We start from the raw sequence: 24,844 nt of genomic DNA on the forward strand, positions 1-24,844 counted from the left end.
GCCTTTTCAGAGGTTGACAACATTCTATTCCTAGCATTAATAGAGTAAGATATTTCTTAAGTATAATGGTCTGGATATCTCAGCTTAATCCGACTGCACATTTCTTCATATCAGTAGTTTGAGTTTGGGTTATATAACATTCAGACTTCCCATATTGAGATTTTAGACATCTTGGTACAGCAGGTACCAACTGAAATTCAAGTCACCGTCTTCAAGGGTCTCTATCAAATTCAGAAACTAATGATGAAGAAAAAGGCTTCTTTCAACTTTTCTGTTGCGAGCGATACCGACTTCACAAAAATTAGATTTAAAGGCCTTACGTATCCCTAGAAAATGTTACATATAGCTATATAGACTCCTAATATTAAAGCATTCAATTTCATTTGTTGATTAATAATAACATATTATGAAAATAGCACAGCAACATTTTTACATCTTCACAATATCCCGTTGATAGCTCACAATTTTGTTACAATTCCCTCTCCTTTTGATCCTGCATTGTGCTACTGCTACTAAGTTCAAAGCATGCTTTTTTTTAAATCCATGGTGAGAACCAAAATTACAACCTATATGACCAGAAGGACAACAGATCACTGTTTTTATTTGCTGTACAAGCTTACATATAACAAACCAACCTCTAGCTTATATTTTAAGAGCAGCATTGGTCACATATATTGCTTCATCTCGATGAAAGGCACTTGAGTACGAAGTTCCAAAATTCAATCAAATATCTCCTGGGCTTCAATTATACTATGCTGACTGAGAAAAGAGGGCCAGAAAAGACTGTATAAATCAGACAAACTACATAAAAAAAAAAGAGTGGAAAACTTCAGAGAGAAAAAGATAAGCCTTACTGATCATCTTTTGTGACCCGATAATATCTCTCTGCATGTTGCCGTTGACCAATCAGTTGAGCAAATCGTTCATCATGAGTAATTACAATCAGCTGAAAATTCTCCTGGCCCTTTCTGTCCTCCATAATTCTGGACAAAGGGGGAGGGAATGATCAGTAACTATTAAAGCCACTATGTAACCGAAAAATATGAGAAGGAAAGATGAAGGTGCTCATACCTAAGGAGAGCTGCTGCGAGACTCTCAGCATTTGGGCCATCCAAATTTGTGGTTGGTTCATCTAGTGCCAAGATACCACAGTTTAGGCAAAATGTCTCAGCTAAAGCCAACCGTATGATAAGGGAAGCAAGGACCTGAAACAAACAATAACTACCATGTTGTTTCATTTCCTCAATGACGGTAGATAAGGTAGTAGTTCATGCATTACCACTTCCTCCAACTTATTTTCTCTCATCCAATGATCACTCACCTTCTGACCAGCACTACATCGTCCTCTCATTTCAAGCTCAGCATCACCAGTTTGCATGACAACCTATTTTGGATGCAAGGGGAAAAAGATAATGACATATTGCAGTTCAAAAAAGAAAATAAAAAAGCAAAAAGCAATAAATAATTAAAAGGTCCTCTACCTTGTAGCTATAAGAGCGAGTTCCAGCACCTTCAGAATCTGAATGAATACTAATATAATCTATATCCTGTCCTCTGTATGTTTGCTGCCACAACTCTCTTATAATTTTGTTTATTTCCTCCATTTTCATCGAATGGAAGCGCATGAGTGCTCTATAAACAAGAAAAAGAAAACACAATTAATTTATTGGTATCAATAACCAAGTTAATAGGCAACTGACTCCTATGTAGTAATCTTTTAAAAAAATCACTTAACTCTTAGAGAGAGGGAAAGATTCATGGTGATTCAAAATATAGTCGCTAAATCGACAATTCCAATGCAGTGCAAAATCATTAAATACAATGAAATATTAGTGACAGGTTTGACTTCCAATGTAGCCATGGGTGACTACCACCAACTTGCTATTTCTGATTGAAAGGGGATTAAAAAAATGATTTTGGTTGCCACAAGAGCTGAAGGACACGTCCCAGTAGGTTTAATTATATCAAAAGAAAGCCTTAAATATTTTGAGGGGGAAAATGAATAAGAAAGTATGAAACATAAACAAAAAAGGGACAAATATGAGGTGCCAAAACCCCCGGCAGATAACTCAGTAAATGCTGTTCAACTAAATACAATACCATGTATGTATGAGAGTGTGTGTGTGTGTTTTTCAAGTGATACCAATTTGAAGCAGTGGTCCATTAACTTTATTGCAAAAAGATCCAATTAGAAACATGCAATCATTCATACTAAAATCTGGTTAATGAAATTAGATAGAAAGAAGCCGAAAAGTAGATAAACTTGAAAGACACTAATACAAATATAATAGGAAATAACAACCAGTCTCAAGTGAAAGCAACAATTAATTAGAATATTCAGTAAAACAGACAATAAAACTCTTCACACCTAACATAAAACATTAGATTGTGGCTCACTCTTTAATACTGACTTTTTTTCATTATTTTATTTTATTTATTTTTAAGTTCGGACTTACCTCCTTGCATATGCTTTCTCAACTCGCTCTCCTCTTTTCTTCCTTTTTCCTTTTTTCTTTAAGTTTTTAGGGAAGTTATTACTTAGAGTAAAGTGTCTGTCTAAACAAACTCATGAAATTTACCTAAAATTTCACTCTTCTAATCAGAACAGCTTTTATAATCTACACTTATCAAATTATTACCAGCTAGCATATAAAGGAACCATTCTTGAACATATTGGGAAAGAATTCAAAATTTAAATTTTAACTTGGCCATGTAATTATAAAGACAACTTGAAAATTATGCAAATAGCATACTTGTCAAGTGCATTGTAATATCTGTCCAGGTCCTTGTTTGCCATCTCAGTTGTCTGTAACAAATCATTCAAGTTAACAACATAATATAACAAGTGATAAAGGTTAAATCTGCATTATATTAAAATAATTGCCACCTTAAGCTGGATTAGCTGATCAAAGTACCGCTTGTCAATGTCCTTGTATTGTGCTTGTTTAAGTTCAGCTTTATTCTTTGAAATATTACTCTGGTAAACAGACATTGTTCCTCGGCACCTGTTGATCTGTGGTGAAAGAGAAGCATCTGAAAACTCCCAGACAGATAAAGACGAACGCCTTTAAACAAAGGCTTAATGTGAAAAGGGCAAAGAATTGGAGAAGCTGAACATGTACAGTCAAAGTTTCTAAATTTAAAGAAGTGATGATTAAGCTTTTTAAAGTGTAAATTCTCCCATCTTGTTTACCAAGGAAAACTCCCCCCACAGCACTAGTACTCTTGCATTGCCAGAGGCAAAAAGGGTTCCAAAAGCACTCAACCAAGTGAAGTATGCATGTTTGCCAATGTGTATGGATGCACATACTACTAACAATTTTAGTTAACAAACTTTTAGAAGATGTGTTTAAGTTTTTATCCAATAAACTTAAAGATATATAATTTTGATTCATAAATTTAAAAGGTTCACTCCATGAGTCCATTCCATTGTCTAATTTATTTCATAGCTCAAGCCTTATCATAGAAAAGTTACAAATAGGCAACAGTAACCCTTTCTTAATTCTTTTAGAGACACATGGTTATTGTCTCTTTTCATCAAGTCAAGATACAACTCAAAAGAAAAAAAAGAAATTGCAATTGCAGAAAACAAAGAAACATTGAGTTAGGTACACCTCTTAGGTGCCTCTTACCATCAATAAAGATGCCTCACCAAATGGGGAGTGAGGTACTTTTACCATTTAGTGCCGTGGTGCTAATCTTGACCATACTAGGGCAAACATGTTTATACATCCCAATTATTGAACTTCATCTGTTCTTGATGGAAGTAGTAGACATTATTTAAGTCACGGCTGTAGAAGTAGAAAAGAAAACTAAAATGTCATCTCAATAATTAATTATTTATGGGATGAGATCATATCTAATTTCTCAATTGGACATCCTCTTTTGTTTCATTTATTTGTAGGTATGATATCTGAGTATGACCCTAGCAAGTGAGATAGGAAGCTCATAACTAGTATTTTTGAGGGCTACAAAGGTATTATTCTCCATAATAATCAACCTAGAACAACAGGGGTTTTAGGCTTCCCAAGGTTATGTTGGTGTATTTTTAACCTCAAAAGTTATGTCACATAATGAAAAACTACCTTAACTCAAAAGTTATGTCACATGAAGAAACATAGTATGACTATTGGATTATAGGTAGGTTTTTCATGTGAATTGTTATGTCTTTTAGTAAAATGACATCCAAAGGTTATCAGACAAATTGAAAAAACACCACAGCTAAAAAGTTTAATATGAAAAGTTATCATTCAAATTATAGCTCAAAGATTATGTTTTATACAATGAATGATTGCCTTTTCATAAGGTGATTATTGAAACAAGATCTTTATCCAAAAGTTATGTCTTGCAAAATGTAAATATGTCTTTTATACAAAGTGGTGCCTTAATTAAAGGGTTGTGTCCTTGAAAAAGGGATACTTGCAAGCCTTTGTAAAGGACTTGTTGCCAACTATTTTGACACATCAAAAACAAATACAAAATAAGAGTAAAAATCAAGAGCAAGAGAAGTGTAGTGTTTTGAAAATTAATATAAACACTTAAGTTCCATCAACTACAAAAACGTCCAAATTCCTTATAATTTACTTGCTGTAGAAAGTAAGCTCTAAAATCGAATAACTTGGCAAACACTCGGATGTATCTAGCGGTCTACTCTCATAAAGTGCAAGATGAAGTTAGACGTTGATTTCATTGTATCCCTAAGGCTATTCGCATTATTTCCTCTTGCATACCGAATGGCGGAGATGAAATAAGTCTTAAAGATAGCGTCTATTAAAAAAGCTCGTCTTGAAGTCAATTTTGCCAGTTCCTTGAATTCCATATAAACTCCATTTACACCAACAGGTTGTACTTTCAAAGGTTACTGGGAATGGGCAAAAAATTAGAAGGAAAAATTAGGAATTTAACCAATGATTTGGGTGCTATCTAGGTTCTCTGAACCGAACCCATGAACTGCGTTCAAAAATTTTGGGTTGACATTTGCAGGTGAACATATGTAGGTAGGATTGCAGTTTATTAAAGTAAGCAATTAGATGTTTTATTGCAATAGAATGAAATAACTTGAGTAATCTATAGTAGTATGAACTCTTAAAATTGCAAAAAGCAGAATAAAGAAGATGAATAAGGAAGGAGTATTGGCTCTTTTACAATATGCTTTTCAACTTGAGAGGTCCAATTTATGGATTGATGAACATGCCACATCATCAGACATAAGAGAACGAATATTTTCACACTGTTAAATGCTTTTCTTCCCCTGTTTCAAGCATCTTTGTTTTTTCTCTTTCTATTCTCTTTTTGTATTTGATGAAGCCAAATCCCTAACTTTGCAGATCAAGCTCTCAACCCCTCTCTTTTAATAGTTAAAGTTGTGGTCATGTAATTTTTAAAATCAAAGCAAGGGTTGATCACAACTCATAAGGTACAGCACCAAAGAAATTTGTAGATGGGATCTTGACTCATCAGCACCTATTGATCTCCGCCACAACTTTATGAACAACTACAAGCAAAATTTTTGGCTTGAACTTGAAAGCAGAAGCTGACAGTCACCTTCAAAGTTTGGTTGTGAAAGAGTGAGGGGAGACTGAGTCAAGGAGAGATAAGAAAATTGTGCTTACAGCATTTTTATTTCAATTTGCAGATGGGTAGAGACAATGAAAACTAAAACTACTGTTTCTAGATTTGTCCGTTTTTTGATTCATTTAATTTCATTTTTAGTTTTTGGCATAGTTAAAACATTAAGCAACACCTAAGCATGAATGGAGATTTCATAACAATTAAAAAAAAAACGAATTAATGAAAAGGCAGAAGTGAAAGAAAAAAAATGGAGAATAAGAAATTCCTATTAACTAATAGGAATGACTAAAGTTAAATTGCAAATGTAGTTTGACAATGTGGTATGTATGGAGCCATAAATCTCAACTTTAATAAAGGGGCACCTCATCAGTCCATAAACTTGACCTCCCCAGTTGAAAAACAAATTCGAGAGGAGTAGGATCCTAAGGAAAGTCCTTAGATTCACACCTAAGCTTCCATATCAGTCAAACCTAAGGTTGATTTGTTTTGCAAGAGGACAACTTGTTGCAATCCAACAATAGGTCTCTATTAACTAAAACAAGTTGCATGCTTATTTATAGAACTGTAGCAAAATCCTATTGCTGCAAGAACTGAGATCCGATGTAGGAAAGTGCCAAAATCAGCTCAAAGCAACTTGTAACTCATAAATATAAAGATGATAACATAAGGATAACTTAAAAACTGTTAGACCCGACATATGAAATTTTATGCAAATCTAGACATTATCAGAATATCCTTGATGCATAAAATTGAGAGCAAAAAAATAATAACAGTCTTAAAGAAACAAAATAATATGACCAATAATTTTTATTACAGCTAAAATATGATATTAAACCAGTCTAACATCAAATAAAGATCACAGGTCCAAATTTATTGGAATTTAATGCTAATTTTCCTTGACATCTTTGTTGTATGCACCAATCATCATAAGAATTTAGTTGGGGAATGTTTGGCAGGATGTCACTGTCCTTGCATGGACGTGAATCCCATATCGTCGAGATAATACTCCCAACTGGTAGAGCCACGGTCATTTATTCGAGAGAAACTTCCAGCGAGGAGTAAGCGAGGATGTCATGGTCCTAGAGAAGGGAGCCATGAACCCCACATCTGCTATGTACTAGAGTGATACTGGGGCATATAAGGATTTACACTTGTGAGGGACCTTTTGTGGGACAAAACCGTGAAGCCAATCGGCCAAAACGGATAATACCTCACAATGGTTGGTATGGACCGTGACACGGGCTAGAACAGCTCCACAATCACTTTCTCAACTATTGTACTCTCAGAATCTTCCAAGTTAGTTAAGCATAGTATGTCATAGTCTTTACAGTCAAACTTGGAAACATTATTTTCCTCATTATGCTACAAACTTATGATGGATTGACAGGTCAGAAAGCAAAAAGGAAAGCTATCAAAAAATCAAGTTGAAATAAAATTTAAAGTTATAAGAAGTTAAGAATGACAAGAAAAGACATGATAAATGAAACCCAGAATAGTAAATCCACTACCACTCTCCCACACTTATTGAATGAATACAATAAAGAACTGGAGGTACCTATCAATTCAACAAGACAAAATTGATGGCATGCTATCCTAAGATGAAAAGCTATCTCAGAATGCACTTAATTGAAAAGGTTAACACAGAAGAATGCTAGTAAGAATCATACATACCTCTGAAAGAAGTCTCTCCCTTTCTTCTGAGATTTTTCGCAATTCACCTTCAAATTTGGAAATACCACCAATCTCCAATGCTCTCTCTTGCAGTAAATCAATTTCACGGGTAAGTTTATCTACTTCAGCTTTTGTTTTCCTGTAATTCAAGTTATCCTCAATATTACGTCTTAATTGGTCTTGATTCCGCATCAAGTCTTTACTTTTGTTTAGCTCAGCTGAAATTTCCTGTTTTCTAGCATCACAGCTAAGAAGTTGAGATTCCATCACAGACTGCTGTTCTAGCAGTTCCTTTAACTTCTCCCCTTTATTTAAATTATAATACCTGGTGGAAGAAAACTCGATTCAAATTCAATGGCATGTAGGAGCAAGCTTTAAGTCCATGGTTAAGAAACATACCCTTTAATCTTATTATTAATTTGAGATAGTGCCTCAGCTTCGTGTTGGTATGCACTTCTACTTTTATCCTGCTGCTCATATTCCTGAGTGAGTTTTACTTTCAAACATTCATAGTCTTTCAGTAATCTTTCTTTCTCCTTGAATAAAGAGCTGAGAGCCTCTGCTAAATGCTGAAATTTCCAAGAAACATATGAGAGTTTAAAAGAAAATAGAAAGTTTGAACATAAATGCCATTAGCAACTTAATAGCACAAAGTCTTTGTTATCAAATACAGTTTTCCAAAGAAAAATACAGGTAAATTTTTAGGTCAAATTATTTCCAGAATCAATCCAGAGAAACATTTACTTGACAGAATTCATTGAAATGGAAAATAAAACTATAATGATGATTTACTAGAGAAACAAAATTTGCTGCCAGCCCACCCACTGCCAAGGAGAGAGAAGTCCCAAAAGTTCAAGGTAGTAACAGATGGATCAAACTACACATATTTTGCCATCACTGCTACCATATTTTTAAGTTCAGAATTGATACTTTACAGGACCAGTTATCACAGCAAGAAGTATTATAGCTACTAATTTGAGAGACAAAGCTTGAATCCACTCTATTTCTTACTCACCTACCTACCTTGTATTCATGCAGAATAACCAATACTTCACCTAAATGTAAGGCCAGAATGAAGCAAATGAAGATTAGCAAGTGGGATATAGAGAAGAAAGCTTGAAACTAAATAGAATTGCAATTTTTTATAAAATAATATTCACAAATTTCCTGTCCATGATGAAAATCTACTTTCAAGTAGTCAGAGACAAAACATGAGCACCCTTACTGAATCCAACCCTAAAGATTACCTACAGAAATAAGCTCACACAGCTCTCAAATACCTACATTAGCATGGCATCAGTGAAGATATAATCCGTTGGAACCTGATTGCAGAGGCTATGTGCACACACAGCAATATCAGCTTCTAAACCCCACAGAATGGTTTGATCTGAAGTTCCTAGACCTTCTGTTATGATGGCCAAGAGCTTCAACCAAAATCTCTACACTAATGGAATTTAAATGAAACTGATTCCAAATACAGTTGTCTTTATTTCCATCGATGGTATAATTTGAAACTGTCAGCATATTAAAAATTTGGAGGTTCTAACTGAAACTATAGATTCAAATATGTTCACTGGTAGAACAGGCGATTTAACATACTCAAGCTACATTATAACAGTAAGAAGAAATCCTAAGCACAATACACATAGGATTTTGAGTTTTGTAGGAAAAATGATCTCATCCAAGCTCAAAATAGTAAAATAGTAATCAGAGAGAAAGATTGATATACCTATGTGCCCTAATATATTATTGCAACACTAAGCAAATATCGACAGCAAGAAAAAACATATATATACTAGCACAAGATACTAATTCCAAGTTAAGTAACATCAGCTAAATGTCTTGAGAGATTATCAACCTTCTCCTCAAGATCAAGTTGACTTTTCTCCTCAGCCAAGTGCTCTAACTCTTCTTCCGCCTTTTTGAAATCACGCAATGTGTTAGCCACCTCAACCTTTTTCTCCCTTATATCATGCCACCGCAGTTGAATGCTTGACAAATCCTTTTCCATGAATATCTGCTCATCCCTTAACTTCTCCACTTCATTATGTAAAACATCCCTGGTTGCAAAAGAGAAGGATAAGACAAGAAAAAAGGGAAATGGAAGTGGGAAAAAGAATATAAACTGAAATAATCAGAATAAAAGAATGAGCTGATAAATGAGAATTGCTAAATACCGATAAGAAGTCAATAAAAATATATTGCCTATAGAATAAACTTTGAAACTAAAATACTTATCACAAGGTTAGGTTAGAAAAGACAATGGTTGTTACCTGGTGCTTTGCAAACCGTTTAGCTCCAATTGGATCTCTTCCATAGTTCTGGTGCCTTGCCCTCTAAAATCAAACTTATATTCCAAACCTTCAACTTGTGCTTGCAAACTTTGAATTTCTTGGAAGATCCTGTCAGCAGTTTCAATAGGCTCTACCAAGGTCTCAATTGAATCCTTATCGGTCTTTACTTGGGCTAAAACACCAAACACCTAATAGCAGCAATAACAAAAATAATGCATTGTCAAAACTAAATAATCATCATGAAACATTCTTTTCTCACTCTTTTTTTGTTAAAAATGTTATACTATAATACCTTATCAGAAATTATTTTTAAATGCAGAGTTAAGAAATCAAAATTCATTAATTGCTTCTTTGGCACTTTGTATTGACAAGTTATACACATAGACTGAAACTTAGGAAAGATAGAAAGGAAAAAACAGTGCCAAAGATGAAACAAGAATATTCTTCTATATTGAAAGGTCAATTTTCAAAGCCTCATCTGAACTACTTTTGGCAGGGATGAAATAAATATCTTCCCTTCTAGAGGCAATTGTGCCAACTTTTATTGTGTTGACTTACATCATCTCATCCCATCTTGTTCCCCTTAGGTTGTCGGTAAGTGAATTAGCAACTTCCAATAACAACAAAGACTAACATAAAATGATGTATAGTCTTCATTCCAAGATGGCAAGTTATTTTTAATAATTGAAAATAGATTTTCCAATCCTAAAAGAATAATTTTCCATTAATTTATTTTTCATGATGCACAAATACAGGAAAGTGAGGAAAATAGTCTCATGTAAGCCATTTTCTTGAATACATACAGACCTCAAAAAGACTTGAAGTTAAAGGCACTAGTATGACCACTGATCATATGCTCAAAGTAAGCATTTACTAATTAGTTTGCCACAACCATTTAAAATGGGCAATTAGTTACTAAGGAGTTTTTCTGTTTTCTGTTTCCTGCTTGAAACATGTTTTTGCATGCAACATGTAAGCAACAAAAAGAAAGTGGAAAACCCATAAGCCACATCAGCATTAATCACATACATAGGACTACTTCACCCTTCCATAAAATGCTGGCTAAACAGAGAATGTGATATAGAACCATGAGAGAAGTGATGCCACAAAATGTGATTTTCCTTTTTTTTATCTTTAACAATAAATCATAGCATTACTCACATAACTAAAGTCATATCTAGTGAACAGATACATACATCATAATGGGCCTGAGACTTTTGATCCAGCTCTTCAGTAAGCTTGTGCAAAGTTTTCTCAGCAAGAGGAATTGTCTCCTTTCCAATTTTAACATATTCCTCATAAACCATGCGAAGGTTGTCCAACTGCTGAAAATGAGACTCAGCATTTGACGATTCCATTGCCAACACTTTCATATGTTCAGCCGAACTTGCTGCCTTGACTCTTTGCTGTGATTTAGAAGAAAATACAACACAATTTAGAAAAAGTTAAAGGAACTTTATGCTGACTAATCTATAGACACCAAAGTTAAATATAAATATCAGGGAAAATCACATAAAGCATGCAGACAATTTTAAGTGGATCAATAAATATATTAAAGAAAAGATTAATGATAAGCTTTTGGGAAACCTATACAAAAAATATCACAACCTTCTTAACAAATTCATCTTCCTCTTCAGCAGAAAAAGGGCGCTCACAGCACGGGCAAATATGATGAGCACGGGCAACTCTTTCAAATGGATCAAACATTTGCCTCATGCCATCCGCAATGTTGAATTTGCTGCAGGCAATGATCCAGATAATTACTAGCATGTCACAAATTTGACAAATGACAAAATATTGTTTCCAAAGTCAAGAGCAAGAACCTTTTATGGATATCTTTTTTCTCCTTAGCAGTCTCCAAGAAGTTGGGATAGGAATCAATGGTAAAAGATTGTTGATCTAAAGAATTTAGTCTGGCTTCAAGAAATCTCTTCCTTGCTGAATTTAAATGACATAAAAGAACACACAAAAAAATGTAGTATGAGTAGACAACCTTGCGATCTCACATTGATAGGTAGTTATATAAATTGTGTGCTCTTTCAAAGTCAAAGGCTAAGGTCATGGACACTTCATCCGTAAAGAAGTCCTTCCGGTCTGGGGAAGGTGTCTTTGGTAGTTAGTAAGTCACTGGTATAGTATTTATCAAGATAATTAAATTTTATGTGTTCAAAGGTACTCTTTAATTTCTGTGTTGCAGGAATGGACCTCAGTCATTATCCCTTGGGTTTTATCGTGTTTGGTGAAGTTATTTGCCCTTTTGTATGGCCTTTAGCTTAACGAATTTAGGTGTTGTTCCTATGTATAAAGATTTTAAACATCCAAGTCCAAGTAGGACAAATTTGGTTTTGCTTATTATATTTCTTTCTATTGCCAAACTCAGTAGACTTGATTTTTTGCTAAGGATCTTAATTATTTGAGTATCATTGCAAACTTGTTATTGAGTGATTGAAATGTTTCCTCCTTCATTCTCCTCTCTAAACTGCTATAGCACATTATATGCTGATCATAGCATAGGAATGATACTCGTAAACTTGTTACATTGTATTTTGATGCTAACCAGCAATCGTTTCCCCTCAATTCCAGCTTTCTTTTGAAATCAAATCTCAATTTCTTGAAACTCTAAATTACGAATCAGATTTAACATGCTTTTACATGAATGCTAAATCTGCGCCGTAGTAACAACCTTACAGAACAAAATTAGAACAAGAAAATTGATATCATTAAACACTAGATAACTATGTAAATAAAAGCCATGAGTGCTACTTACAGTCCATATCCTTGTGATGTTTGGATAAGTTATTATTAATTTCTTCTATTTTCATCTGTAACATATTTACTTCCTTCTCAGCTTCACTGGATTTTGTGCTCAATTCATCAAACTCCATTTGAAGAGACCTGAAATAAGAATAGCTCAAATTGAATCACCTACAAATATATGAAAGTATGAAAAAGCAAAATTTACAGACACCCATGAATATGATGCGGAAGGATAAATCATATAAGGAGAACTTGAAGAATTAAAAACAGTTAGTGTCAAAAACAAACCAAAAGGAAAGAAACTAAATTAGAACGATTGCAGAACATATGGATGCCAAATTTCCCAAGGAACATCAACAATCACAAATATCACCACATATGTTTGCAAATTGTCACTATATGATGAATTAAATGTCTGGTATTCTACAGAAAATTAAATGTTAAAACAGATTTTGATTGGTATTTTTCCCTTTCTAAAGAGATGACGCAAATGAATTTTATGTTTAATCAGAGTTGAAAAGAAGAAGGCATAGAAGAAATTCTTCTAATTAAAACATAAGGGTAATGTAATCAAACAATTACAATTGTGAAACAATTTTGACCAAATATATAAGGTTGCTGGATATTTCAGCAGTTTTATTATGAAACCAAAATTGAAAAATGTTATATCATAGAATTTTTAATTGGTATTTTAATAATAAAAAATATTTAATACATTTTTAAACAACTTACACCATACTTCAAGTGTGCAATCACACTTCCAAGTTGTGATATAAATAATTAAATTTTCAAGGACAGAGTTACATCGAAGAAGCATTTAGTATCTATCACCCTCTATGATGGAGGATTATTCTTGATGTACAGTGATCTTACATCATCAATATAAGATCACTGGTGACTTTGTAGAACCTCATTTCGAACAAAATTTTAATATTAGAATATTACGGTAAAAAGAGTGCTTCACTTCTTTAATAACATAATCACCTATAATGTAAAGGATATCATGTGTGCATATATCTGTATATAACCTAGGAGCATATAATTATATATTTACATCAATACAAGTATTTCTATATTCAATATCCATGTTGACTTTGCATGAAATTTTAGAAAATTTTTTTACCCTAAGGTATTTTATACTAAATTAAGAATTTTTCATAATCCAATGTTCAATTGCTTTTAATGTCAAAATTTTACCCTATTCATTTATTTATAATAAAATATACAATATGTATATATATTAATATATCAGGGAAATTTGTCTAAAATTCACCATCAAATGGGCAATCCAACATCATTGAAATAATGGAAGTGGATGGAATCATCCCATTGAATGATGACACAACTGAGCTCGGTGATGTAAAATCACTACCATGTAGAGTTACCAAGGTGACACTAACTGATCCCATCACGAAAAGATCAATCATCATTACACTTATCACTCTCGATCATCACCCTTATCACTCTCAATCATCACCAATACCAACACCCTCAAAGATTTTCCTTCACGATAGTTTGGTACAGAATGAATTAAGAAGTGCTTTTGTTCAACCAACCTTAAAGCTTTGGTAATTTCCCTTTTCAAATCTTTGTCAGTAGGAACCCTCCCTTTTAGCACTCCTCTTATCCTGTCCTTGTACTCATCAATTCTGGAAAAAGTAAACAAAAATAAAGCCATTAGTTTCAACATGACAAAGGAATAGACCAAAAATCAACTTAGAATGAGGCTTATGAAAGGTAAAGCAGATTTACATCTTTTTGTGTTGTTTCTTCTTATTCTCCAATTCACTCTTCTTTATAGATAGTAGTGTTCTGTCCTCAGCATCGCCAGCAATGATGTCTCTCTCACGATTAAGAACCTTAATCTTTTGATCTATGTCATATACCTCATGCTGCTTTTGACGTATGTTTGCATCAAAGTTCCGTTCATCAAGTTGTTTTTTCTTTCTGTCAATCTCAATTTGCTGCCAACAGCAAAATTAAGAGAATCGTTACTTTTCATATGGCTGATAAATATTCACTACGATGAGGTTTTTGAATCCAAAGCAAGGCCATACTCACCATGTTCTTTTCTCTTTCATCAATGCGAGAAAGATTGACATCAGAAATTTGAAGTTCAAGTGAATCACGATCAATTTTCTTCTCTTCCAAACGTTTCAAAATAGAACTCTGAAGCTTATCACATGTTAAATATGAGAACCAGGGAAGTTGGAAAGTTACATAGCATGCATTCTCAGAGACAGACCTTGATTTCTAATTTAGCCTTCTTCTGAGCCTCAGTACTGTTCCAACGGTCATTTGCACCCATGTAGCAATCCCATGCACTCTTTAGTTTCATTTCATTTGATTTCTGAAATTACAGTAAGTAATACTTAGAAGTAAGACCATTTGAAATGAAGCCATTTTGGTATTGGTGAAAATAATCTCAATTTCCGAAGTACATCAATGAAAATTATATCATGTTATACATAATTTGATCTCCAGTAATTGGGTAACAATAACAACTGCACACATCTAGGCAGAGGGAAGATGCATTACTTCATAACAACACAAAAACTACCTTTTTCTCATCCAAATCTTTATCAAGCTCCATTAACCTCACTTCTATTTGATTTGTGAGATTCAAAGCAACTTCATCACTGAAGGGGCTATTTGGAATAGACCCTAAATTGAGCTTTACATATAATCCTCGAATCGCGGAATCCCTTTCGTCTTTCAACACCACAAGATTCTGAAAGAAAAAGTAAAAAAGTTAACCATAATCAAATTCACACAATGAACAGCTTATGATTATAATCTTTAAAAGATGTGCTGTTCCTTTTGCATCACCTCAGCATCCCTCTGAAGCTTGCCAATCTCCCCAATATATGTCTCTAATTTCCTCCGGTAAGCAGAACTCTCATTGTTCAAATCCTGCTGGTTGCTCTCCATTTTCTGAATTTTATTTTCCAATAACATGATCCTTTCATCAAACTTGGTTTTCCATTCCATCAATTCTTCATCAGTATCTAACAATACAACACAGGAAAATATCTGCTGCTTAAACATATAAATTTACAAGAGTGATTCCATAAATGCGGAATTTACATAACTCCCACACAGAAAAAAAAAAAAAAAGAAAAGTAAAGAATCCTGCTTCTGTTATTGAATTGACAAACCTTCATTTTCCTCAGCAAGAGCTGCATATTGTTTCTGCTGCTCCTTGAACAAAGTGCTCCTTTCAGCAGTCTTAGTTGATTTCTGGTCCTCTAGCTTTCGTAGATCTTTCAATGTTGCTTCAGCATTATGAATCTTAGCATCCAGGTTATCAATGTTTTTTTCCAAGTCCTGTATTTGGCTTTTCAAAGATTCTGTTTTTTCTTGATCTTGAGCAATGCTTTCTCGAAGCTGTATAACAAACCATATCAAGAAAAATCCTTTAAGTTAAGGTTCATAAGATGTTCAATGTTAGGGTAATTATAAACCCAAACCCTACTGTAAACAGATGGGTTAGATCCTTGTAAACATATCAAATATCAGATTAGCTTTCGCAGATCTTTCAATGTTGCTTCAGCATTATGAATCTTAGCATCGAGGTTATCAATTTTTTTTCCAAGTCCTGTATTTGGCTTTTCAAAGATTCAGTTTTTTCTTGATCTTGAGCAATGCTTTCTCAAAGCTGTATAAAGAACCATATCAAGAAAAATCCTTTAAGTTAAGGTTCATAAGATGTTCAATATTAGGGTAATTATAAACCCAAACCCTACTGTAAACAGATGGGTTAGATCCCTGTAAACATATCAAATATCAGATTAGCGCCATATTTCCAGTATCTACTTTTCCCCTTGACTTTGCTAACCTTACCAACTTCAGAAACACTCACCCACTTCCACGCATATTCTTTTTTTTTTTCACATTTACGGCACATTAAGAAGGAAAATCTAGGCCTTAGAAATACAATGGGAAAGTGTAATATGAATGTATGTTTCTGTGTCTCACAAGGACAGAAGTTTAGCTTCACCACATCTAAAACAAAGACAAAGAAACTAGAATGCTAAAACAATGAGCAAACATGCATGAAGTTCCAATGTCATCAAATTATCAAATAAGAAATCAACATGATTAAGGCAAAAACCAAGAAATTAAACCATCAGTTCATACACAGTAAAGCCAATGAAATGACTTCTTACTTTTGATTCATTATAGCCTTCAAGAGAATGGACACAATGCATGCATATCAACACCCACAGGACAAAGCAGCGGGGGACTCAGTTACAGAAACAGCAGAAAATAAGGCATCAATAGCAATATAAGTTGCCAAGAACTTCATGAGGTTAGCCTACAATATTTGCTAAGATATCAACACATAAAGCTCAAAGTCTGGAGTATCGGTACAGCCTATGGCTCTAATAAAGTACAAAAATAAAGCAAATATCATGCATCTCCTCCATATGGTTTATTTCAAGACAAAAATAAAAAGGACAGATTAGTCGAGTATATGTGAATAATATAGGCAAAGAGGCTTACATACAGATGAGATAAAAAAAAGGTCTCGAGAAATTATAACTGACAGATTGCCTAAAAGTTTTGTAACTATTAAAGTTATTCAACTGAAGATATAGATTGTATCCAAATGACCACCTGCAAATGTTCTAGAAAATATAACTGATGGCAAAGGATATTTTGGATTAGGGATGCTAAGTAGACTCATACTTTGCTTTTCTCAGTCATCCACAATATCCCAAAAAATATCGCAAAGACACTCACAGGATAATCTTCACAATACCTCATCAAATGGTACTTCCTTCTACAATAACATACCAAAATTGATTAGCAATGATTTTCTCATCACTCATGTTACCATCAGTCATGATAGCTAGAAGTCTCTCCACCCAAGGATAGAGCTAGTTATTCTGAACTCCAAAGGAACTGACAGTTTCCAGGATCAAACTTGCTCTCATACAAATTGATGTAACTACTGGAATAAGGTCAGATTATTAAAGGATGTAAACAAAAATTGGGAATAAGAATAAAGAAGCAAAGAAACAGAAATCTAAAAGAAGAAAATGGTAAAAACTTCAAACACTTCAACTAGAATTAAATGAAACAGGGAGAAACATGATTTAAACAGAGGAAATGATGCTTGAATGATTTGATACATTTAAAGTTTGTTTGATTTGATACATTTAAAGTTTGTTGTCCCTGCTACATCCCTAATTTAAAACCTTGTTTGGATTTATAAGTTATAACTTATAACAACAAATGCTCCAAAAAAAAAAAATACCCAATCAAGGTCAAATCCTTTATATAGGATTAGATGAAACCAGCAGAACGTGAGGATAAACAGACAAAATTACTCTTCAATGATTTTAATTCATTCAAAATGCTGCTTTGAAATCACTCTATCATCAAATCCCATGCTAGAATTAAAACGAACATAAAATTGCAAATATTACCTTTTAAAACAGATCTAAACCTTCAAAAAAATTTGAAACAAATTTCTAATGAAATGATACAAAGTGAATATCAGATATAATTTTCATATATACAAACATCAATCTTCTAGTTTCTAGAAGGGAAAAGAGTGAAGGAGAAGGAGAAGGAGAAGGAGAAAGATAACAGCTATGGAGAAAATCCTCTTTCAATTTCAATCAATCCAAAATCTGAATAATACCATGCAAACTAAAGTATTCATAAACTCAACCAATAAAACCCTAATCTAAACATGAAAAGGAGAGAACCTTAATTTTAAATCAAAGTCTAATAATGCACTGATAATTTCCTTATAATTTTTCATAAAAGATGATTTGTCATGGTGTGAATATGTAGATTATATCACTTAAGGACAAAGATCCTCTGTGTTTTTCACTAAAATAAAAACGAGTTCTTCCAACCCATACACTTTTGGTTAATAAAATTGACCAGCGTCATTAGACACTTGCAAAACACAATCAGTCGTTTGATCAATGATAGAAAACAGTATGAGTATGTTATATGGCTTACGCCATGATGTAGGCCTTGAGAACATATAATTTGCTATTTAAAATGAGAAATGAACTACACCGCCTGAACAGAAATTATAAACACATATGGGATGGAAGGAAGAAGAAGAAACTGAGTTAAAAATAATGTGAAAAAAAAAGAAACAAAAACTATATCCACCTTATATGCAGCATCTTTCAAGGTCTGCAAGTGCTCCAGTTTTAGCTTGTAAGCCTTTACCTCTTGAGCCTGATCCTTGTGAAGTTTTTTGATGACCTCCAAGGCTTTTGTATATCTGTTTCCAGGCAGCCATTAGAAGAAGTGTTAAAGAATATCCTAAAACAATCAAGACAAATCTATATTTTGTGGATAAGTAAGCAAATTAGAAATTGTTGTGAGGAACTGTAAATGTACTTCAGATAAATAAACAAAAACCATTCAAGGAAATCCACTATGCTTTATTAACTCAAGCAGGTGTAACAGACATTAAATGATATCCAGATTTCTAATATATAAACACTCTATCCTACAACACAAAAAATACCTAAATATCAAAATTCTGATTCAATCCTACCAAGACTGGTATTAAATGCCTCATCATGTTTGATGAAAATTCTGAACTTGCAAGAAAGAACTCAAGGAGAAAATTACTGTTTGTCACCATCTTAGTAAACATTTTTGCTCCTGGAACACTGTCACTCTTGCATTGCAAGATTTTCTCTGAACCATTCTGGAGATTGACTATATCATAAAATGAGCCCAATATCCATATAATTCAAGTCTAACCTTTCTTTGGTATGGCGAACATTATTTATAGATACTGTAACTTTCAACAAAATAAAATGAGAAGACTTATGAAATAAGTATATAACCAAAATAGAGACCATGCACAGAAGGATTTATCCGGAAAAAAAGAAGGTTCTGAAAATTTAAATGTGCCAAATAGCCAACAAATGTACTGCTGGTTGCACAACAAGTAGAATCTAAACAATACGATGAAATCTCAGAAATAATCTAATGTTCATGCTTTTCAAAAAGGAACTCCTGCTAAGAAGCACAAACAACTCCTACCTAGCCCAACCCTGCCCCCTCATCCCAGAAAAATAAAATAAAAGCACAAAAATCAAAGAATTTTGGCCCAAAATCGGTGCCTTCGTCATCAAAATGCTTCAAATCAAATAGAATGTTTTCAAAGATCTAGAATTGAAGTCTTAAATGGCAAGTTTCAGCAGAAAGCCAAACATAAAAGAAATGATTTTATGCAAACAAAGAACCCATATTGCTGCCAACTCAGCAATACAAACAAATCATAAAGCAGCAAAACACATGGTGACGAACATTATAAAGAGATGTGCATTACTCATAAAACTTTTACTTTCTAGGGGGCACAAGTATATTAAGAGAATTCAAGAGATGAGAGAAGCAAATCTTTGAATCCTGGCTTGTGACTTGGGATAAGAATTTGTCAATACAAGTACATAGGGACAGAAGGGTGTTTCTGTACAATAGACATGCTAAAAAATCCAAAAACAGTGATAAAAAGCATAGTTGCACAAACAACAGGTAGCAGGTAGTACACAACTGATCTCAATATTAAGGAGGAAATGCATTTTAAGGGAAAAAAAAAAAAACAGCATACCTGGTAGCAGAGAAGATATCATCAAACTTCTTTTTTAAAGTCGAAGGATCTTGTAAAGGCCAATTGGCCTCATCTTGGTGTACAAATATCACATTTTCCAGAATAGCTTTTGAGACACCCATTAAAGCTGGTATTTCTCGGTCCATGTCGGCACATCTATAGCTGAGGCAAACTTTCTGCAGTCCACAAACAAACAAGAAAGATTAAAAAGTGCAACCAGTGTTAGATTCATACAAAATCATGCAAGCTCCACATAAAGATTGATACTAATGTAGCAAATACAACCACACTACAATTCTTGCGGAGTGTATCTAAGCAACATGAATTCGCTCAAGACTCTGAATAAAGGCTAACTCACTCAAAAGAAAAACTTCATGCAGTAACCACCAAAATATTCCTTTGATGTTCCGACTAACCCAACCATGAAGATCTCCAGCTCAGAGCCAAAGTTATTTATTTTTCACTCAACCACATAACTCACTCAAGGTTAATGGAACCATGCACTCGCGAGTCCTTCATGATACACAACAATAATGTCCAAATAATGACAGAACTTTGCATTAAAAAAGGATGTATATATTAATGCGTTTTACCATTATTCATAATTATCAGGAGCCCATTTAAACTCATCCCAGATATTGATAATTAATCAAACAGGTTATTCTTTTGATCATGCATATTCTAATGACAAAAGAAATGTGCTTCTCATATAGCAATAAAAAATAAAATCTCCTCATTTAAAAATTAAAAAAAAATTAGGCTGGAACTCACATGTCAATTTCCCAAAGACAGAATAGTAATCTATAACAAAGAGCTCAAAGAGTCCATGTTCCAAAGCTCTTGTAGAACACATGAAGTTTCACTAGGATTACGATGATATTCATGACATTATGTTATTATGAGTCTGCAACAGTGCTCCTTATATTACATCAAAAACATAAGGGCATTTAGTTGTAAGAACTTAATATATATTAGAAATCTTTACTATAATAAGATAAGACAATAAAAATGAATTTATTTAAAACAAGTAAGATCACTCAAAAGAATGTTCTCTTTCACCTCTCCAGTGTGAGGATTTATTGTTTGAAGCACGCTCTCTATTGCTTTATACTCCATCTTAGACGCCTTCTGCGTCAATTGGAATGACCTTATACACACCACATCTTTTCCCGCTGCTGTCTTGAACCGCAGCTTAATTTGCCCCTTTGTCTCCGTCTCCCCTGCAACCTACGTAAAAGTAAATATGCCCTACTATAATCCCTTCAACTCTGGAAATTATAAAACAAAAACGAGTCTACCACATAGTTTACTTATACTTGGTTTGACTGTTACTTCTGCTACTCGCTTATTCACTTTTTACATTTTACTTCCTCAAAAGTTTCAAAAAAGCAAAATAATACTTAATTGAAGATGAGTAAATGGCTAGAGTTTAACACATAATGAAACACATTTGTTCCTATGGAAATTCAAATCATGCATTTTGCAATCATCAAAAGTTAAAAATTTTAATTCTTCAAAAATATTATTTGCTTTTATATCGAAATGACCCTTTGAAAAGAAAAAAAAAAAAAGTGGAGATGGGTACCTTGGGATCATGAATGAAACTATGACCAGACCTTGCATTTGGAGGCAACTCCCCAGTACAAGAAAGCTTCAAGCACTCGATAATTGTCTGCAAACCACCACCACCACACAAACCCCCCCCCCCCCCCCCCCCCCCCGCCAAGAAAAAAAAGGGAAAACCATTAAAAGAAAGCTATATAAAGAAGCAATAGATTAAAAAAGGGAGTGGGGAATTACGGTTTTGCCAGCGCCATTGGAGCCGACGATTAGGGTTAAGGGTTTAAAGAAGGTAATGACGTTTTTGTTCTCCGGGTCGAAACTCCGGATTCCTTTTATCAACATTTTATCCACCGTGCTCATCTTTTGTTTTTCCTTTTTGCTGTTTCTTCTTTAGTAAATTCTGGGCTGTGTGCTACTGAAGATGAAGCAAAACCATGAAAAATGACAAAAAAAAAAAAAAGGGGTTTCATACAGAATTGGTTTCTGATTCTAGTGGAGAGGTTTAAGCAGAAGAAGAGAGTGGAAATAGAGCTGGGTTGAAGAGGAAAGGAATTAGAGGGAAAAAAATGGGCATTTTGACTCTCTTCTTTGGAAGCTAGTCCAAAGAGCAGGCAGGCTATTTTTGGGTATCCACCATCAATTTTTTTTTACCTCATATTTTATACACTTATTTTTTCTCATTAGTTTATAAATAAGCTAAAAATTATGTTACATTATTATTTTTTTTTTGTCAATAAGCTATTTTGATTTTTTTATTGTATTCTTTTAACTATTTATTTGTTATCCAAAGTATTTGTTATAGTACAATGATATTATAGACATTTTCCATGTTAAGTGGAATAAATGGTATAAAAAGCTAATAATACTTAAGACTTTTAATGTTGCATAAGTTGTTGGGATACATTGTAATGTTAAATGATTAATAGTAAACTTACAAAGATTATTTATTCCCCTTGTTTGACAATGGGATTACTTATTACTGGGTAACTAATTCATGTAAATTACTATGTGTCAAATTTCAAAATTTTAAATAGTAAAGGCCAATCAAAATCATAACATTGTCAAACTTTATTCAAAAATATTTGTAATGTTATATATGCCAATTATAGTGAAGGTTTCTCCATATATTTGTGGAATATAAATTAATATTAGTGACATTCAATTTCTACACTTGCTAGTCAATGTTCTCTCATTTGTATTACCACCATTTAGTTGAATTTAAAAGGAGAATCAACACTATGTGTAATGAACTCAGGATGCACCATTTGATAATGATCCTATCAGTTCTATACCCAAAAAATAATCATTATATAGCATTCTAAAGAACTTTGTGATCTCTATTAAAATACACCATCAAAATCTTAGGCTCTATGATTTTGTTGATAGATATGTCATTATGATTACTATTATTTTAAGTCCTTAATATGTGTACTTAAATATTAGAATCAATGTCATACAAGGCTGGAATTGGGTTAAAAACCCATAATTCGTTAGATCCAATAAGCATTGTTTGTTTAAGCTTCTTCCGAAGCCTGGTTAAGGCTAGAGTAAATTGCTTTCAACTCTGCCTGGAAAAAACCAACCCCTATATTTGTGAAAAATCAGGATGGCCAAAGATCATTTGGATCTTTAATCATGCATCCTTCCACCAGCATCACCTAGTCCCAAGCTAACAATTGTGCAACTACAAGGCCGGAAAAATAAAGTTGATTAACACCAGCTTTAACATCACCGCATCCAATTGTGATTCTGAAGTTATTGATCCAACACATCAGAATAAAGTGTTCTATTGAAATTGAACAGCTGTTAAGAATCCCAAATTGCCTAATTGTTCGGGAAAAAAACAAAAGAGAAAGAAAAATCTCTACTGAAAATTTTGTTTAGAGATTCATCTCAGTTATATAAAACAAGACATTGCAATTCCAACCGCATAAGCTTGCCAACAAATTTTTGCAAAATAAGTACCATGCACCTCCGCCATTATTTTGATTTTTTCCCTTGTTTCTTCTTGATAACTTCATCAATGTACATTATACCCTTGCCTTTGTAAACTTCTGGAGGCTTGCAACTTCTAACAGTAGCAGCAAATTGGTGCACCCTTTGCTTGTCAAGTCCAGTGCAGCAAACTACATTGTTTTTGAAGCAGAATACACGAACAGCAGGAGGAACAGTTAGCTCAACCTCATGGCTGTATCCCAATTTGAGAAATAAGAGCCGTCCCTCAGCTTCAGCTCTGGCTTTGTATCCAACTCCCACAATTTTAAGAAAGCGGAAGAATTTAGCCTCCATGATGATTGAAACAACAACCTAATAAGTAATAGTCATTTCAAAATCCATGGAAGAAAGAAACAAATATGCATAGAAAGAAAATAAAAAGCCATGAAACTCCGATAAAAATCACTTAATATTTGCATTTTGGTGTCTCAAAGCTTGGTTGTGATCAATTATAAAATTAAAAAATCTCTGAAACACCAATGATTTACTTTGAACTCCAAGTGAGATAGTAATAAGTTAATAAGTGAAAACACATGCCACATCAGTTGCATTGCAATTCGCATTCATGGATAACAGAGAGCAGAAACCTTCTTCCTTCTAAACATTCTAAGTCTGCCATGACTAGTCTAAGGAGGAAAAACACTACAGCTCAATTTTGTTTTTGTTTTTGCTACTTTCTTTTTACTTCTTAAAAAGTTGTTATAATGTAAAAGCAAAATCACAATCCATTGAAAATGAACAGTGATTAGAATGCAACATTAAGTACAATACAAATTGCTGTAAAAAGAAGTACACTATCCATTTTAGCATTTCCAACAATTAGTTCTTCAAAGCCCAAAGCAAAGCCAAGTAAGCAACAATTAGCACATAACTAACAAGCAAAAATCAATAAATAATTTACATTCTCTAAACATTGATACAACAATGGTAACTCAGGTGAAACCTGGAAGCTTTCTAAACGAAGCTATTAATCCGTTAACAACCCATAAACAAGAGTTCCAGGAAAATCAAGCTTTAAATTAAGAGAGCTCATGGCCCAACAAATCATAGTATTGTTTATCAGTCTATCCTAATGGAGCTTTTATGAAAAAAAGAAAAAGAAAGAAAGAAAAAGCAAAGAAAGCGTAAGAAGTAAGGCTAACCTGGTTACGGGGAGGCTATCGTCGTTTTCCTCGCCTCGAATCAGAAAAGGAGAAAGGAAATGCTGGATTTCGACGAGGACAAAGGGTTAAGATCGGGTAACTTTCGACTTTCCAAGGGAAGATTTTGTTCTTAAGAAAAAGACGACAACCTTATATCACCTGGGCTAAGGTTAAGGTTGTAACTTGAAATAGATTTCGAGCATATTGGCCCATTCAAAGCCCAAACTGGTTCAACCCGTCCGAGTTCGCAG

The 24,844-nt window shown here is 33.7% G+C and overlaps 2 protein-coding genes across 3 annotated transcripts; both read right to left on the reverse strand.

Moving 5' to 3' along the window:
- Positions 1-364: 364 nt before the first annotated feature.
- Positions 365-22,091, reverse strand: RAD50 (DNA repair-recombination protein (RAD50)). Of its 2 annotated transcripts, XM_007034158.3 has the most exons (27): positions 21,694-22,089; positions 21,479-21,565; positions 20,953-21,120; positions 19,894-20,069; positions 18,435-18,549; positions 15,452-15,680; positions 15,123-15,301; positions 14,854-15,024; positions 14,539-14,643; positions 14,355-14,462; positions 14,046-14,257; positions 13,850-13,942; positions 12,304-12,431; positions 11,360-11,474; positions 11,145-11,274; positions 10,733-10,942; positions 9,516-9,724; positions 9,101-9,302; positions 7,642-7,811; positions 7,243-7,567; positions 2,888-3,013; positions 2,754-2,806; positions 1,482-1,632; positions 1,322-1,384; positions 1,072-1,205; positions 855-983; positions 365-759 (listed from the first exon to the last, which is right to left on the reverse strand). In XM_007034158.3, exons 1-27 carry the CDS (start codon positions 21,814-21,816, stop codon positions 720-722), a joined length of 3,951 nt encoding a protein of 1,316 aa, XP_007034220.2. In that variant the 5' UTR covers positions 21,817-22,089; the 3' UTR covers positions 365-719. The 2 variants fall into 2 exon arrangements, with proteins under 2 accessions (XP_007034220.2, XP_017974947.1); XM_018119458.2 differs by lacking the exons at positions 365-759; positions 855-983; positions 1,072-1,205; ... (2 more) ...; positions 2,754-2,806; positions 2,888-3,013 and adding an exon at positions 3,661-3,791 and having other exon boundaries at positions 21,694-22,091.
- Positions 22,092-23,162: 1,071 nt separating this feature from the next.
- LOC18602646 (ribosomal protein L6 family protein) lies at positions 23,163-24,721 on the reverse strand. Its single transcript, XM_007034161.3, has 2 exons — positions 24,594-24,721; positions 23,163-23,763 (listed from the first exon to the last, which is right to left on the reverse strand). The coding sequence occupies exon 2, from the start codon at positions 23,743-23,745 to the stop codon at positions 23,437-23,439; it is 309 nt and encodes a 102-aa protein (XP_007034223.1). The 5' UTR covers positions 23,746-23,763; positions 24,594-24,721; the 3' UTR covers positions 23,163-23,436.
- Positions 24,722-24,844: the final 123 nt, after the last annotated feature.

Source organism: Theobroma cacao, chromosome 4, assembly GCF_053813885.1.
Source record: "Theobroma cacao isolate CCN51 chromosome 4, ASM5381388v1, whole genome shotgun sequence".
NCBI classification, from domain to species: Eukaryota; Viridiplantae; Streptophyta; class Magnoliopsida; order Malvales; family Malvaceae; genus Theobroma; species Theobroma cacao.

Bases quoted from the DNA above. Each gene is read 5' to 3' on its own strand.
- LOC18602646 (XM_007034161.3), bottom strand. From the start codon at position 23,745: ATGGAGGCTAAATTCTTCCGCTTTCTTAAAATTGTGGGAGTTGGATAC.
- RAD50 (XM_007034158.3), bottom strand. From the start codon at position 21,816: ATGAGCACGGTGGATAAAATGTTGATAAAAGGAATCCGGAGTTTCGAC. The intron at 10,943-11,144 runs GTTGTGATATTT...TCTAAATCACAG, and splicing joins AAGATGAATTTGTTAAGAAG to CAAAGAGTCAAGGCAGCAAG. The intron at 760-854 runs GTAAGGCTTATC...CTCTTTTCTCAG, and splicing joins CGGGTCACAAAAGATGATCA to TCAGCATAGTATAATTGAAG.